We start from the raw sequence: 14748 nt of genomic DNA, 5'->3' as shown, positions 1-14748 counted from the left end.
ATATTCTGATTTTCTCTTTAAAATATCGGAAACGGTCGTTTTTCCTACACCGAATTTTTCACTTAACGATTTCTGAGATGGTTTTGGAAAACTTTCAGATTCTTTGATTAAATTAATTTTGTCTTCTAGCGTTAATTCAAAACGACGACTTTAGCCGGCGGTTTTGACATTTTAGCAGTAATTTTAGATTAAACCAGAAGCAATGCAAATTTCAGAATGATTTGAAAATTGTAACACCGGCTATTTAAGGAAAACCATTTTCAAGCCATAACTTTAATTTCATTTACTCATTTTACAATAGAACACAAGCGGTCGGCACAACCTATTTTGAAGTTTTCATTTTCTGTTTTTAATAGAACACAAGCGGTCGGCACAACATATTTTGAAGTTTTCATTTTCTGTTTTTACAGAATCGTTTGAAAATGTGGTTATCAAAACAATTTTTAAATTTAACATTTGTTAAAAAGTTAATTACATATAGGATCATGGTTATTGCCCTCATTATCTGTGATAATTAATGAATAAAAGAGTGTCACTCCTTGTTAATGCCAATCAAGATCGGTGTTAGCCTTTTGAAGTACTGATTTATTGATCTTACCGTGATTGACATGTTTACAACATGTTACACGGCTCATTGATTTTACTTGTCGGCAAACTTTTCACCGGTTTTCGGAGGTTAATTTTTACAAAGAAATGGGTTTTGGGACCGAATTTTGCAGCCGATGTTCGGAATTCAGAGGGGCCGGTTTAGGGAGGAAATTTTTACTTAATTATATAGGGGAAAATTCCGGACCAAAACTAAATGATCGGTTTTCGGAGTATTCCGGTTTTCAGAGGGGCCGGTTTAGGGGAGTTCCACTGTAATAATATACATAATTTAAATAATATGTCTATGCAATTGAAGAAATAATGAGCAAGGTTTCATTAGAATTTCAGTAATAAATATAAGAGGCATGCTTCATCCGATATCGTTGCAGGGAATAATCTGTTTCTTGCTTGACATGAATATATTCTACATAATTCTTAGTGAAACAGTAATTTAACTTACTTTCGTCACGAATTATGGACTAATTGGAAATCTATTCACAATGAAATTGTCCCATTTAAAATTTAAATAAAATGCAATACACGGGCTGTTATAGCTATCATATACAGCTTCTCAATAGTACTTCATACCAATAAAAAGCGATATTTTTGCAATATGATTCTGTATTGTATTAAAATACACAATAAGTATAATGTGGTATGATAGCAAAAACTGAAAAAGACGGATAGGATGATAGCGTACTTGGTAAATAATTCTGCTTATTCACTGTCATCCATATGAAATATTTTTAAGTGGGAAATGTCTTTTTCCCACGATTTGTTGAAATGATGGTTTAAATAACTCACAAATGTTTAAGCAGTATCACGAAATCACGAATCGAAAAATAATATTTCAACGAAAAGGGTACGTGAAATGAATATTTCTGTTTCAAATTAAAAAAAAAGTACATCAATATTTAGAGGTACGTCATAAGAACTGAAAACTAATTACTTTTTTGTAATAAGATTCCGTAAAAGTGCACATGCAATAAATACATGTATGATTGTGATCCTGATAAAGACATATTCGGAGTGAGCATGGAATCGTAAATATCCTGCAAATTCATTTTTGTCCAGATAGAAATATTATCAAATTTAAAATATCAATTGACACAAAACAGACAGGAACCAAAGCTATAATTAAAGCCCCAACTAGACCTATGGATGCCGACGAGGACCGTGCGTCTGGTGCCGACTTTTTACGGCTTAAATATCGTGTTGTAGACTTTGTGTCTACTTTCACTGCGTTTGTGAGATTTTTTAGGTGATCTCTGAGCTCATACCGTAGTTCGTTTATTGTCAAATTTAGATTTTGCAAGTAAGCCCATTTATTGGAATACGAACACTGACAGTCACACAACGTCTGTACGTCTGAAGAAACACTTGTAACTGTTTCAGTTGATGATGTTGTCGTTATGATAGATGTGGTTGTTTGTTCCTCACATGGTACAGGGCTTTGGTATTGAAGTCCTTGTCCTAAAATAGAATTCAAAATTTGTGTAAAAATCAATAGCATACATATCATCTTACAGTAAAACAAAGTCTTCATGTTCGTGAATGACCTGCAAAAAGTCCCATAAATATAATTTGCCAGAACTGTATATAAAGTAGTGCTGAGGACGGCTAAGGATTTTTCGAACTTTAATGGGCCTAGAGGGTGTACGGTTGTATCATATGTCAATGGAAAGGTAAATCAATGTAGTTTTTGAATATCATTCTTTTTTAACTGAAAAGTGGTCAGGCGCGTAGCTGCCGTTAGGCAAAAAAGCTTTTGCCTGCACTAAATTTTGCCAATTTTTTTTTAGATAAAATATATCCAGGAGATGCATAAATGATGCTCTAAAACGCTATTCGCCCCTGGACCCCCTACAAGGGCCCCGCCCTGGACCTGTTGGGGACCTTAAGCGGCCCCGGACCCCCAGCCGTAATTTTGCCTACACTTCAATTTGGCCTCAGCTACGCGCCTGGTGGTAAAGTTCTCTGCTATTTTGCATTAATTAGAGGAGGAGTCAAAGATCAATCGACTCCAATACACTTTGATAAATGATTTAAGTTAAATCGTTCATTGTAGGTAACGGTAAATAAGTAACATGTAAAGATCATACGTATAGAATTTCAAAAATGTAAAAAAGAACTTTTGTCTATTAAATCACAGAACAAAAATGCCCCTAAAACTGGTTGCATTTTAGTGTATTTTTATTGATTAAGAGATAATAAGACACCGTAGAGTATTACAATGTATACCTAAGTATTCCTTACTGAATAACGCATAAAATAAACACAAAGTTCTCGATTCGATCAGCAACATAGGCTTTGCAAAATGAGTTTGAAGTTGCAAATTTTCACATATTTAAGCTATTAATTGTACTAAAATTGTATAACACGGAATCGTTTCCGTGCAATTTGTCTAGTTTCCGGACTGTTTTATGAACAGACACATGTCAAGTATCGAGTCTACCTTACGTTTTGATGAAAAGATGTAAGGTTTTGAGATTTATTTTTGTACATACAAATATTATACATATTTTTTGTTGCATTTGTCTTTATATGCTTGGACTTCAAATAAAACCCTCAAGATGTAACCAGGAATCAGGGATTCTCAAACAAAAAAATGCGACTCGGCGGTTCATGATAAGGCTGGATTTCGTAATACATTTGACAATACATAATCTGTGAACTTATACTTTGCATGGAACCATGTGCAAACATGTACATGCATGTTGTCGCAATATTTAAGGTCTTATGATGTTTAACTGTGCGCCAATCTGATGCTTGAAATGCAATATCCTCTGCAATGGCGGATCCACACTGTAAAAGGAGGGCTCCAGTCGGGGTTCCTCAGAATAGATGGTTGGTGCTAGGATATCATTTTTGTCAATTTTACACATGAAAATGACTAATTTTCCAATAAAAAGGGGAAGCCATTCCCATGCACACCCCTCTGGATCCGCCGCTGCTCTGAACGGATTATACTAAACTAGATGATAAAAACAAACCAGATTCCTTGTAAAAATATTAATTCTAACGCAAAAGTAAGTAAGAAGTTCAGACGCAATCAAAACTTCTACGATTTTTTTAACTCTCAAAAAGACTCCAGTTTTAGCAGCCGTATGAATAGCTCACAATGGTAACATAGTTGTTATAGAATATTAGTTTAAAAGGAAACAACATTGTCCAGGCCAGGGGCGAATCAAGAATATTGAAAACAAGAGAGAGGGGCTCTGGTCGAGACAGGGGATACAATCTATCGTTTGCTATATTTACTGTCTGTAAGTTGTTATAAACTTTCTTTTTTTTTGCGGCGTAAACATACATGTACCGAGCATTTGTACTAAGTGGTTTGTGCATTGATGTCATATTTTGACAAGGTAGAAAAGTTGTTTTGAACATTTACAATGTCATATTTTTAATTTTTGGGCAGCTAATCATGTCTGTCTGCTTCACGCAAAGAATGAATAAGTGAGCCACTTTATGGTTCACTCTAATTCTGATTTGTTATATTCTAAATACAAATAAGAATTAAACTGAATATGGGATCACAACTGTAAAAGCATCTCCGCTACCCTAGGGTTACGGTCTTGCCCCCTCCATTCACGCAATGGGAGGGGCAGCACCGTAACCCTTGCCTAACGAAGATGTTGTAAAATATAGGAATCGGAAATAAGCCACTCATAATTTGGAAACTTTTCATCGGTCTACATGATAGTAAATGAGGATTTTATTTGAAATAATCCAAAAAAAATCTTTGTAACGTTCTCTTTTTCACCGTCACTTTCTAGATGACTTTTTAGCAATGCCAGAGTTTCCCTCTTTCGTTTAAACTGAAATGACATCAGTTATAAAAGAACAGATCGACGGGCGCTAAAGGAAAACAGAGAAAAGGCGTTAAAATTAATATACCACCAATGAACCTGGTCCAAACCCCCAGTTTTTTTATCAAGCCTGGCTTGCTATTAATTCTTGAAATTTATATATATTATTCTCATGACTATTTTTGTATTTTTGGTGCTTTGTCTTGACTATATATGGATATCCTATTCTTCATTCCAATTTCCTGAAAACGAACATTGTTGAGCGCTCGATTATTGAATAACAGAAAAAAATATGTCAAACTTTTATCAATCTGCTTAAAAAGCACTTAAAATCTTGATCATGTCAAGAGATAAATGACTTTGGATGATATTCATGTTTTTCTGTTTTACCAACAAATCGGAAACAGGACAGGTTTTTCGGGAATTGCATTCGTATTTTTACAATTTTAGTATAATTAGTTTTTAAAATATGTGAAAATTTGCAACTTCAAACTCATTTTGCAAAGCCCATGTTGCAGATCGAATCGAGAACGTTGTGTTTATTTCATTTGATATTCAGTAAAGAATATTTAGATATACATTGTAATATTCTACGATGTCTTATTATCTCTTAACCATTGAAAATGAACTAAAATGCAATCATTTTTAGGGGCAACTTTTTTCTGTGATTTAATAGTCAACTTTTGTTCGAAAAAAAGTTCTATTTCACATTTTTGAAATTGTATACATGTGTTCTTTACATGTTATTTGTTTCCCGATACCTACAATGAACGATTCCATTTAAATTACTTATCAAAGTATATTGGGGTCGATTGATCTTTGACCCCTCCTCTAATTAATGCAAAATAGCACAAAACTTTACCTCTTTTCACTTTGATGAGTACGATATTCGAAAACTACATTGATGTATCTTTCTATTGACATATGATACAGCCGTATACCTTCTAGGCCCATTAAACTATAAAACGAAAGCACTTTTTGATACCTGTCCGCAGCACTAAAGGATGCAAATGCACAATTATTTGTTTACTTTCTACCGGGAACTTTTTTTACCCCAACATGGTAGTGAGTACTGAATGATTGGTTGGATATGGCTTGAAATTTATTTTCATTTCAAAGCTTACCCATTTATGATTGATTTTATTTTGGTAATAATTAACAAAATGTTATAGGGTTGAAATGATTTCTCATAAATAAAATCTAGGTGCTTCATTTTTTATCCAGTGTATTTTGTGCTGAATTTTCAAGAGTCTATAACAACTGAAATTTAGGTCAACTTTTGCCGCATGACCATATACTTTTTTTTTTTGTGCAAATAAAAAGTATGCTTTTCTAGTTTTAGGATTTGAAACCCATTTTCTACTAATTTGTGTGGTTTTCTTGGAATTAATTTTCAAACTACATAGGTACCCTATGGAAAATGCATTACAAATAATTGCGCTTTTGTATCCTAAAGGGTAATAACTGAATTGCCGAAAGGGTAATAACTGAATTGTCGAAAGGTTGAGTTCTGGACATAACTACAACAGTTAGTATCCGTGTAAAATTAAAAACATGAACGATATTTTAGTAAACAAATTATTAAGGTTAAAAACTGAATTGTTTGCTATATAAAGTGTTATAACAAAGTAACATCGAGCTGGTAAATTCTTGGAGGTAAGGCCAAACAAAATAATAGTCCGTTGTCTGCGGATAAATCAATCCCAAACCGTATAACGTTTTGATTGTCAAATCTTTACCAGGACTAAAACATAAAACTATAAGGATTCTAGACCAAGTTATGCTTGCATAATCAAATTTTGGACACTATACTCTTGTTAATATTCCTCTTCATGAAGCCCAAACTTGCCCGTAGTTGGTTATTTCGCATAACTCCATCAAAAATTAAAAACTATCCGTATGAAAAAATATCACTTTGACCTAAATACAGGACAACGTATCCTATGACAATATAAACAATACTTCAGGTTGACTTGAAACGTCATGAAAGCAAATGCTTTGGTAATAAAGTGTTCCCGTAGATGGTTTTGAAAAGCATATTTGTTTATAGTATTGAGATTATCTGTTTAGTAATGACTACCGGCCATTCTATTGTTCAATGAATGTTGATCTAGATTTGCTGAATAAAGATAAAATACGTTCTGTAAATATAATCATAAATCGGAATAATTTTAATGTTCTTATATCTATATTTGATAACAATGACTAGGAGAATGAGTCCATTTGGGAGCCTTTGTTTTAGATTTCGATTGCAACAAATTTCCATTACATACGATTTAAATACAATGTGGTTACGATGTCATACAATAGAGGAAGTAGATGAGCGACAAACCGGAAGAGGGGAGACGCGATAGAGAGTCATCGTGAAAAAAACAAAAAAAAATCCTGATTGCAATGTAGACCTGTGTAAATTAATCGTGCATATGATTAATTAACAAGTGAAAAGTAGCCATATTTACATTTAAAAAATTAATATGGAACTAAATACAATTTAAATACAAAAAAAAAAATAATAATAACGATGGCCTTCGTCAGGGGTCAATAACACTTGACGAGAGGAGCAATGTAACTGTTGATCGAGACGGAAGAAAGTTGTATAAGCAGAAATATGTTACCCTGACTTTAAAACCCATGAGCCTAGTATGGAAACCTTGTGTATCAGCTATTAGAATGTAGTAGAAAAGAGTAGATACATGTGTAGACTACTACTTTATCTAGTTACGAGTTTTAAGGGAATGACACATGCAACATTTTGAATCCAGACTAAGAATTCAAACAACCGATTCTAGACATTAACTCTTTACTATTCTGTGTTTTATCGTTCATTGTCTACAATTTCGTCAATAATTTATAAAATACAATGGCTTACATCCTAACAGACATACAGTGACAAACTTGGGCTTTTTACAAAGTCAATATATCCATCCTTCAACATAAGATACAAATTTGTAGGTTTAAGCATGTTGTGACGTCGTTCTAGGTCAAAATGCACGTGCGATTTGCCGCGAAAAACAGCAAAAAATTTCGAATTTCATTTAATCAAAATTAAAACCGTCGGTTAAAAAGGGATAATTTGGTTTTGTAACTTTTGTATAGAAAGAAGACGATAAAATCACCGTTTTATGGCATTTAGGATACCAGGATATCATTTAAGGAACCAGGATATCATTTTTTAAAATTATTTTCAGAAAACCTGTCTTTCGACCCGTATGTTCCATTTAAGTATAGACAGCCATATCTATTCACAGATTAAAAATCACGACAGTCATTTTGAGAACGATAAACAAAAGAACTAATGTGCTTATTTTCATTAAATGTTCTTTAATGGTTTTAGAGAAGATTTTCAAAGTTGTACATGTGAAAAAAACACAAAAACTATTTGAGGGGTCGTAACTCCTACATCAGCGAATCATTTGTTTTGAAAATTTCGACTTAGGTCCGTCTCATGATGCCGAACAAAACTACTAAAGCAAGACATTTGCTAAAGGCAATGGTTTTTTGAGAAAATTTGCAAAAACTGCCTATGTTCTACTTTCAGTAACGGCGGCCATCTTTTTTCATGGATCAAAATTCCCAACGGTCATTTTGTGCAAAACGCCGTATAGGAACAATCTTGCCAAGTTTAAAACGTGTCGGTCTGGTAGTTTCAGAGGAGAAGATTTTTGCAAATTTGTCCTCAACGACGACGACGGACGCCAACTGATGGCATAAGCTCACCTGGCTAAAAGGAGGGAGATCAGGAAGATATAAAATTTATGCAAATACAAAAAAAAGTCGCGTAGGAGATCGTATTCTATATAATATCTATGACTTTCATTCTTTTAATATGGTAGTGTGATTTTTGTTGACCACCTACGAGATTCGAAACAGTGTCCTTTTGGTTTGAAGTTTGTTGTCTTAACCATTCAGCTACTGTGACCATCAAGGAAAGATGGGTAAAAGGGCACCAGATACCTTAATCTGTCTGTTTTGAACTGTGTTTTATAATCATTTTAACGAAAGATGTGTAATTGTTAGGCACTTTAAGCATTTTAATGAGAAAGTCTAATAAATTTATGTACAACACTAGTCTTGGCTAGCATAGGGAATACCTATTTTTCATCAGTAGTATTTGGATATATTTCTATTCGAATATTGGTGTACATTTTCTGCTACTAGTTAAAAACAACAATTAAAGTGTACATGTACTGATGTCCAACAAACAAACTGAGGTATATTTATGACTTCACATCTTTAAAAAATGCAAAAAATTTTAATAATGAAACCTATTTAAAATATATGTACGCAAAACAAGTAACAAAATGTCCATGGATCTGAATACTGCTTTTAATTATCTTGAAACTTGTCGATATACTCCGATTTATTATATAGATATCAGTAGGCAAGAACGCTTGAAGATTTAACTCGTGAGCAGAACAAGTTCTGCACACTTGTTAAATCTAGGCGTTCTTCGGCACTCGTGATAATATTTTGATTATTGACTCTTTCCATTTAATTATTCTTTTATTAATTAATCAGTATGAAAATTATGGTGACTTTTGTGCCTCCGCTGTTTGTATGCCTAGTAAGTTAATGACTTTCTGGCATTTGTCCAAAAGAAAGTAGACTATTAGCGTTCTTTAAAACTATGGTGTTTAGTTCTAAGTGAAGTCTTGACACATCAGTTGCACATTTTAGCTTTCAACAACACCAATAATGTGATTATGTCCCGTCAAAGAAACACTGAACGGTAAAGAGTTACAAAACAAACCACTTTAAATTGCAAAATTAAGTGCCATGATAGCTTTTAATTGGCCTTCTTTGTTATATGATTCCGTTCTTTTACATTGTACGTACGTGTCTTACATAAATAGTTATACCTGATTTTAGAATCCACATATCCCGGTTTCCGGAGTCAGTTTGTATTCCAATAAAGTCCATTTTGATTTTTGAGTTCCATTGCTGAGATTTTATTACATCGTTGTTGATAATATCTCCTTTGCCAAAACTCATTTTGTCACCCCATTGTACCCAGAAACTTCTGAAACTGTCACAGTCTAAAATATCCGGAGTGTCTTTAGGATCATAAATGCAATTCGAAAAACCGGAAGTCATGCATGTGGTTAATCTAGAAACCTGTGTAGTCTTTTGGTTTATTCCTATTACAACTATGTATGAAGGGCGAAGAGAAGTTTCATTTCCGGTGAAGATAAGCCGAACATTCTCACAAGACTTGACTGAGAAAACAACGGAAGTAGCGTTGTTCTGTGTCATTGGTACTGTGTTGATAATTGCAAATTGTGTAGATCTGTCTGTGCAAAGGATGATATCGTCAGCTGCATCAACAATTGCTGAAAAAAAAATGCATATAAATTTGTGAACTGACATGGAGGTGAAAACGGTGGAAAATCAACCAAGATTTACTGCCATAAATTGAAACCATTCTTATTGAACTTGCAGTTATTTTTAACAGTATCGTATGCATTCGTAAATTGCCCGTACTTTATCGCAATGAATCGTAAACTGTTATCGTAAACACATCGCATTCATTCATAAAGTGAATCATAAAGTGAATCATAAGGTGATAGTTCATACCCGTAACCAATACAATACTATAAAAAATACTGTATTGTCAATTTAAAGACGCAGAATACTTTCGTGCATTCATTGAAATGATTTTTGTATATAATTATATCAAAGACAGAATAAAGTATTTCAACAGCACAATGATCTGTAGTGGGTGTATGACACCGAGAGCCAAACATGTTATAATAATAAAAAAAAAGATAAATGCGGAAATGAAAGCCTAGACTGAGACGGATAGCATATATATCCAATTCAACTTCTCGTTTCTTAAGAAAATCAAGCTGTTTATTGAAGTGTATACAGCCACCACCCTCTACTGGCACAAGCCATGCTAATTACCCAGAGCATCCAAATGTTTTAAGGTGACCTAATTAGTTTTCTTTAATATTTAGTTCCTCCCTTCTAGCATGATCTAGAACACGACATTATAGGAGAAAATGTATCTCATCTTCAAAATTGTTATTACATTATTTACAAATTTTCTGCACTGCTGGTATATTAAAATATTTACCACGCTCTATTTCCAGCTGATGAGACCTTATTATATAACAAATCGTAATACACTTGCAATTCACCCGTAAAAGTGGCAAGGATACATGTTAGCTTTACAAATCTTGTAAATTTTGGAGGTTCGTAGAAAGATTCGTGTGTGTAAAAGGTGTATTAACTAATTGTAAATAACTTTCAAATATTATATATAGGTGGCTGACACGCAAGTAATCTTTCTTGTAAATATGTTAGATTCGTAAGGATTCGTACGAAAAATTCGTGTATATGAAGAGGGGATTAACTTTTAAGACTTAGATTCATTACAAAAATTCTGATCAGCTTCATACCCTAAAAGAAGCATTTTATTATTATGAACATTTATGTAAGTCTGAAGTAATGTCGCGATATGTTTATATACACGGCCGGACGGACATATAAAAAATTAAAAGTTTATTTTTTACGCATGTAAATACATTGTACTTGCATCGTATATGCGGTCTATACTGATACTATATTAGGTCATATCTATACATTGGGGTTCAATCATGCTTTTAAAAACGTAGGAAAGGAAATATCCTCTTTTGTTCTTGATATTATTTTTTAAATCTTGAACAACATGATTACTGCGTGAAAATTTCATTGTTCTGGGAACTGTTCACTTTACCTTGTTTTGTATTAGAATTTTTTGAAACGTTGAAACATTGAATATTTCAAGTGTTGTCTGAATGGTGAAGGGGTATGATGCTACTACATGTAGTTGGTAAAAAAACAAACTGAACATTATAGAACGAATCACAAGTAAATTAAGTAAACGATCAAGTAAACGGTCTTTGGCATGGACGCATTTCATTACACAAGCAAAATTATTTCACATGATTTTCACACGAATTTCACATGATTTTCACCTGAATTGAGCAAAAAAACTAAGTGACAGAGTTCACGTGAAATTCGGGTGAATGGAGCCTTCACGTGAAATTCACACGAAATGTTCACACGGAATTCGTGTTTAGTGAATTTAACATGAAAAATATTTGCCTGTGTAGTTTTTGTGTTTTTGTTTAGTTGCATGTCTTTCATGTAAAAAAATCATTATGTAAAATGTCAATTTTTGTTACAATTTTCATATTTTATTGTTTACCAAGGACAGGTATAGTCATTTAAAAAAGAGATGTAGCTCGATTCAGAAATTTATAAAAATTTAAAAATTTATATGGAAGATGGCGTATGTAGGCGTTAGGGCTGTCATTTGCTCATTTTTGCAGACGTTTCATACGCATTTTACAGAATTTAAAAAAAGTGGGGTTCTAACCTATGAACGCCTGATTTAGGGGTAGACCTAGGGTAAGGGACACAACTCTTACAAATCATTGGAACGTTTGTATTCAGCATTTTACATCAATCGCATATAAGCATCAAGGTAACTTTGATTTATTTCATTCTGTTTCAAAGGAAAGCTCGAAAGGCTTTAGTGAAATTGAATATGATACAAACATGTCACTGATGTCAAGGGTTATGTCTCTAACCCCAGGTCTACCTCCTTAAATACAATCGGTATCCTGGTCCGCTATACACCAGGAACTTTTTGGAGTGGGAGTAAAATGCGAATTTTATTATACACATTTGTTGAAGAACAACAGAAATTCAAGAAAAAGACTATATCATCAGATTTAGAATATTAACAATATCGCCATTGAAGATTTGACCTTTAAAATTTAAAATTAATTTTTATTTCAGTAAATTTGACGAGGTCCATGAAAAAGCAACATTTCCTAAACTCAGAAATTATAGCATCTCAAAATAAATGGTGATAACGTTGAAAGAAATTAACAAACAAAAAACAAAGTGATGCAAGATGTGGCACATGTTTATTTATCAGCTCTCTAGTTTACTGGTTTTAAGGTTTGATACAGATGAGTTGTACATAATGTAGGCAATGTCTCCCATAGCCGCATTATGTTTGTTTTTTTTTTGTTTGTTTTGTTTTGTTTTGTTTTTTTTTTTTAGAGGGGAGCAAAAGTTTACCGTTTAATAGACTTTATCGAACCCGCTTTTTGTGTAACCGAAGAGAAAACAAAAGAAAAACATACCTTTGAACAGGAATAACACAAGTCCAAAATGGAAAGTAAAGTTAGATTTGCGATACATTGAAAATCCTATGAACCGTGCTGCATCCCGAGCAGCTGAGACTAAACTGTTTCTTATGGTAGTTTCAGGCTCATTACTATCATAATCAGATGATCGATCTGTCAGATTTGAACCCGTAACTGTTATTGTCACGAACCAACGAGGATACTTTTACTTTTGATGGAAATTTTGCATCGAAAGATGATGATATCGTTTTATTGCAAAAATCTATACGTCTCTTTCAATATAGGCATAGAGACTATCTTTCATAAACTCGGGGGGATTACGTCAGGAAATTGGTGGCTTTGATATGTTTATTCATCAGTTAGTTGTGAATGTTTGTTTGACTTCATTTATTTATCCATTTGTAAATTCACTCCTATAGGTTAAATTAAGTTTCAAATAAAGAGGAAATTAAATATTTATTTGATGCAGCATTATAACAAAGTTTAGTTGGAATTATCAGACTTGCAAAGCACTACATGTACATTTTGAACAGTACACATTTCGGTGGAATACAAAAATCGTCTCTATTTACTTAAAAACCTTTTATGTTTTTTGTCTTTTTTGGAATCCCTTAAATTTTAACGTTTCAGGTTTAAGAGAGTTACTTCTTGCTATTGTTCCAATTCTAAGCCGGAGATTAAAAATGCACGTGACTTTTTAACCACCGGTTATTGAATTCCGCCATTTTTCATTCCCGAGTTTTCCACAGATTCCTTTGAAGAAACATATTCTATAAATTATTGGGAATTAAAAGATTTCTCCATCATACATGTACTAATCATTACTATGCAATGAAATGTGATAAACGAAAATTGCATTTTTTTTTTTTGAGAAATTGATCATAAATTATTACGTGACAATGCTTTTTTCTGTAAATGACGTCATTACTAACGATCAACTTTACGCTTAGTACGACTTTTTGTGAAACTACATTCTAATGTATTAGATCTATCAATTGTTCCATTCAGTAACTACATGTGTACTGAATGGAAGAATTGATTTGTCTAATGTAAATTTGATTGGGGAAAAATAAAGGGACAAACCGGACAAAACATATCATGTGACGCAAATTATCAAAAGAGTCTTTAATAAAAATGCCGTTAGTTTGCACGACTCTGTGTGTCTGTTTCAACTTTATGTATTCCGAAGTCCCTTTTTTTATTTTGCTAGTAAAGTCTAAGACGAAATTAACAATGTAACTACTATAGTAGCTGTCTTTGTAAGAATCATGCAAAATCTGAAAAATGTGATACACCCCAAAAAAGGCTACATATTTTTATTTTTGTAATTAAGTTGTTTTATGGGTCTATATTGTGAAATATGTAATTATTCATTCAAATCTGCCTGCTCTCAGGAGATAATCAACATTGGAAGTCCAATGGATTCTATTGTATTTGAGTGTCATTTACAGAGTTATCTCCCTTAATTTTGAACTCTACAGTGCATTCTATACATTTTTTATCCCTTTATATGAAAAACTGAATGTTAATTTCTGTTTACTATGGCAATTCAAACAAAATATCAAACAAAAATATATATGCTTTCCAACAATGAATCACATTTTGCATGATTCTTATGTGGAATGTTACTTAAAATTAATGATAAAAAATCTTGCATGTAGTTACATTGTTCATATAAATGGAAAATTTTATATTATTTGAAACAAAAACTTTAACACAAAATACCTTTTACCTTAGCTTCAAATTTTAAACCGATATTTGAAGGACAAACAAGTAAATGAATGCATTTCTCTAATTGTGGTATTGTACAAGTGTTACATCCAACACTATTCATCAAAGGTACAAAATTCCACAAAAACCCATGCAAAAAGCAACTAGCATTATAGTTATCATAGTTCAACATAAAGTATAGTGTATTACTACCTTTTTTTTGTTCACTGTATATAAAGAATTAGGGATCGGATTATAAACTCAATGACAGAAAAATCCCATCTTTAATTGACTTGAAAGTCGATCACCTGCACAATCGCAATTCTTGATGTGAAACAAGAACTTGTGATCAAAGCTAAATACCAATAAGATTAATCTTTAAGCTTCTTAAATACTTAAGTGGCTTACGAAAAACTACATCATCTTTATTTTTTAATGTTTTTACTATGCTGAATCTATTTGACACTTACGTAGTTAGTGTGTTATTGTATGGTTGT

The 14748-nt window shown here is 32.8% G+C and overlaps 1 protein-coding gene across 1 annotated transcript; it reads right to left on the bottom strand.

The window, feature by feature from the left end:
* Positions 1-1584: 1584 nt before the first annotated feature.
* LOC148599559 (uncharacterized) lies at positions 1585-12756 on the bottom strand. Its single transcript, XM_088558645.1, has 3 exons — positions 12539-12756; positions 9257-9727; positions 1585-2061 (listed from the first exon to the last, which is right to left on the bottom strand). Exons 1-3 carry the CDS (start codon positions 12594-12596, stop codon positions 1649-1651), a joined length of 942 nt encoding a protein of 313 aa, XP_088414771.1. The 5' UTR covers positions 12597-12756; the 3' UTR covers positions 1585-1648.
* Positions 12757-14748: the final 1992 nt, after the last annotated feature.

This window comes from Perna viridis, chromosome 13, assembly GCF_037379345.1.
Source record: "Perna viridis isolate PV_CMFRI_1.1 ecotype Kerala chromosome 13, ASM3737934v1, whole genome shotgun sequence".
In the NCBI taxonomy this organism is placed as follows: Eukaryota; Metazoa; Mollusca; class Bivalvia; order Mytilida; family Mytilidae; genus Perna; species Perna viridis.
This window is presented reverse-complemented; position numbering and strand designations above follow the sequence as displayed.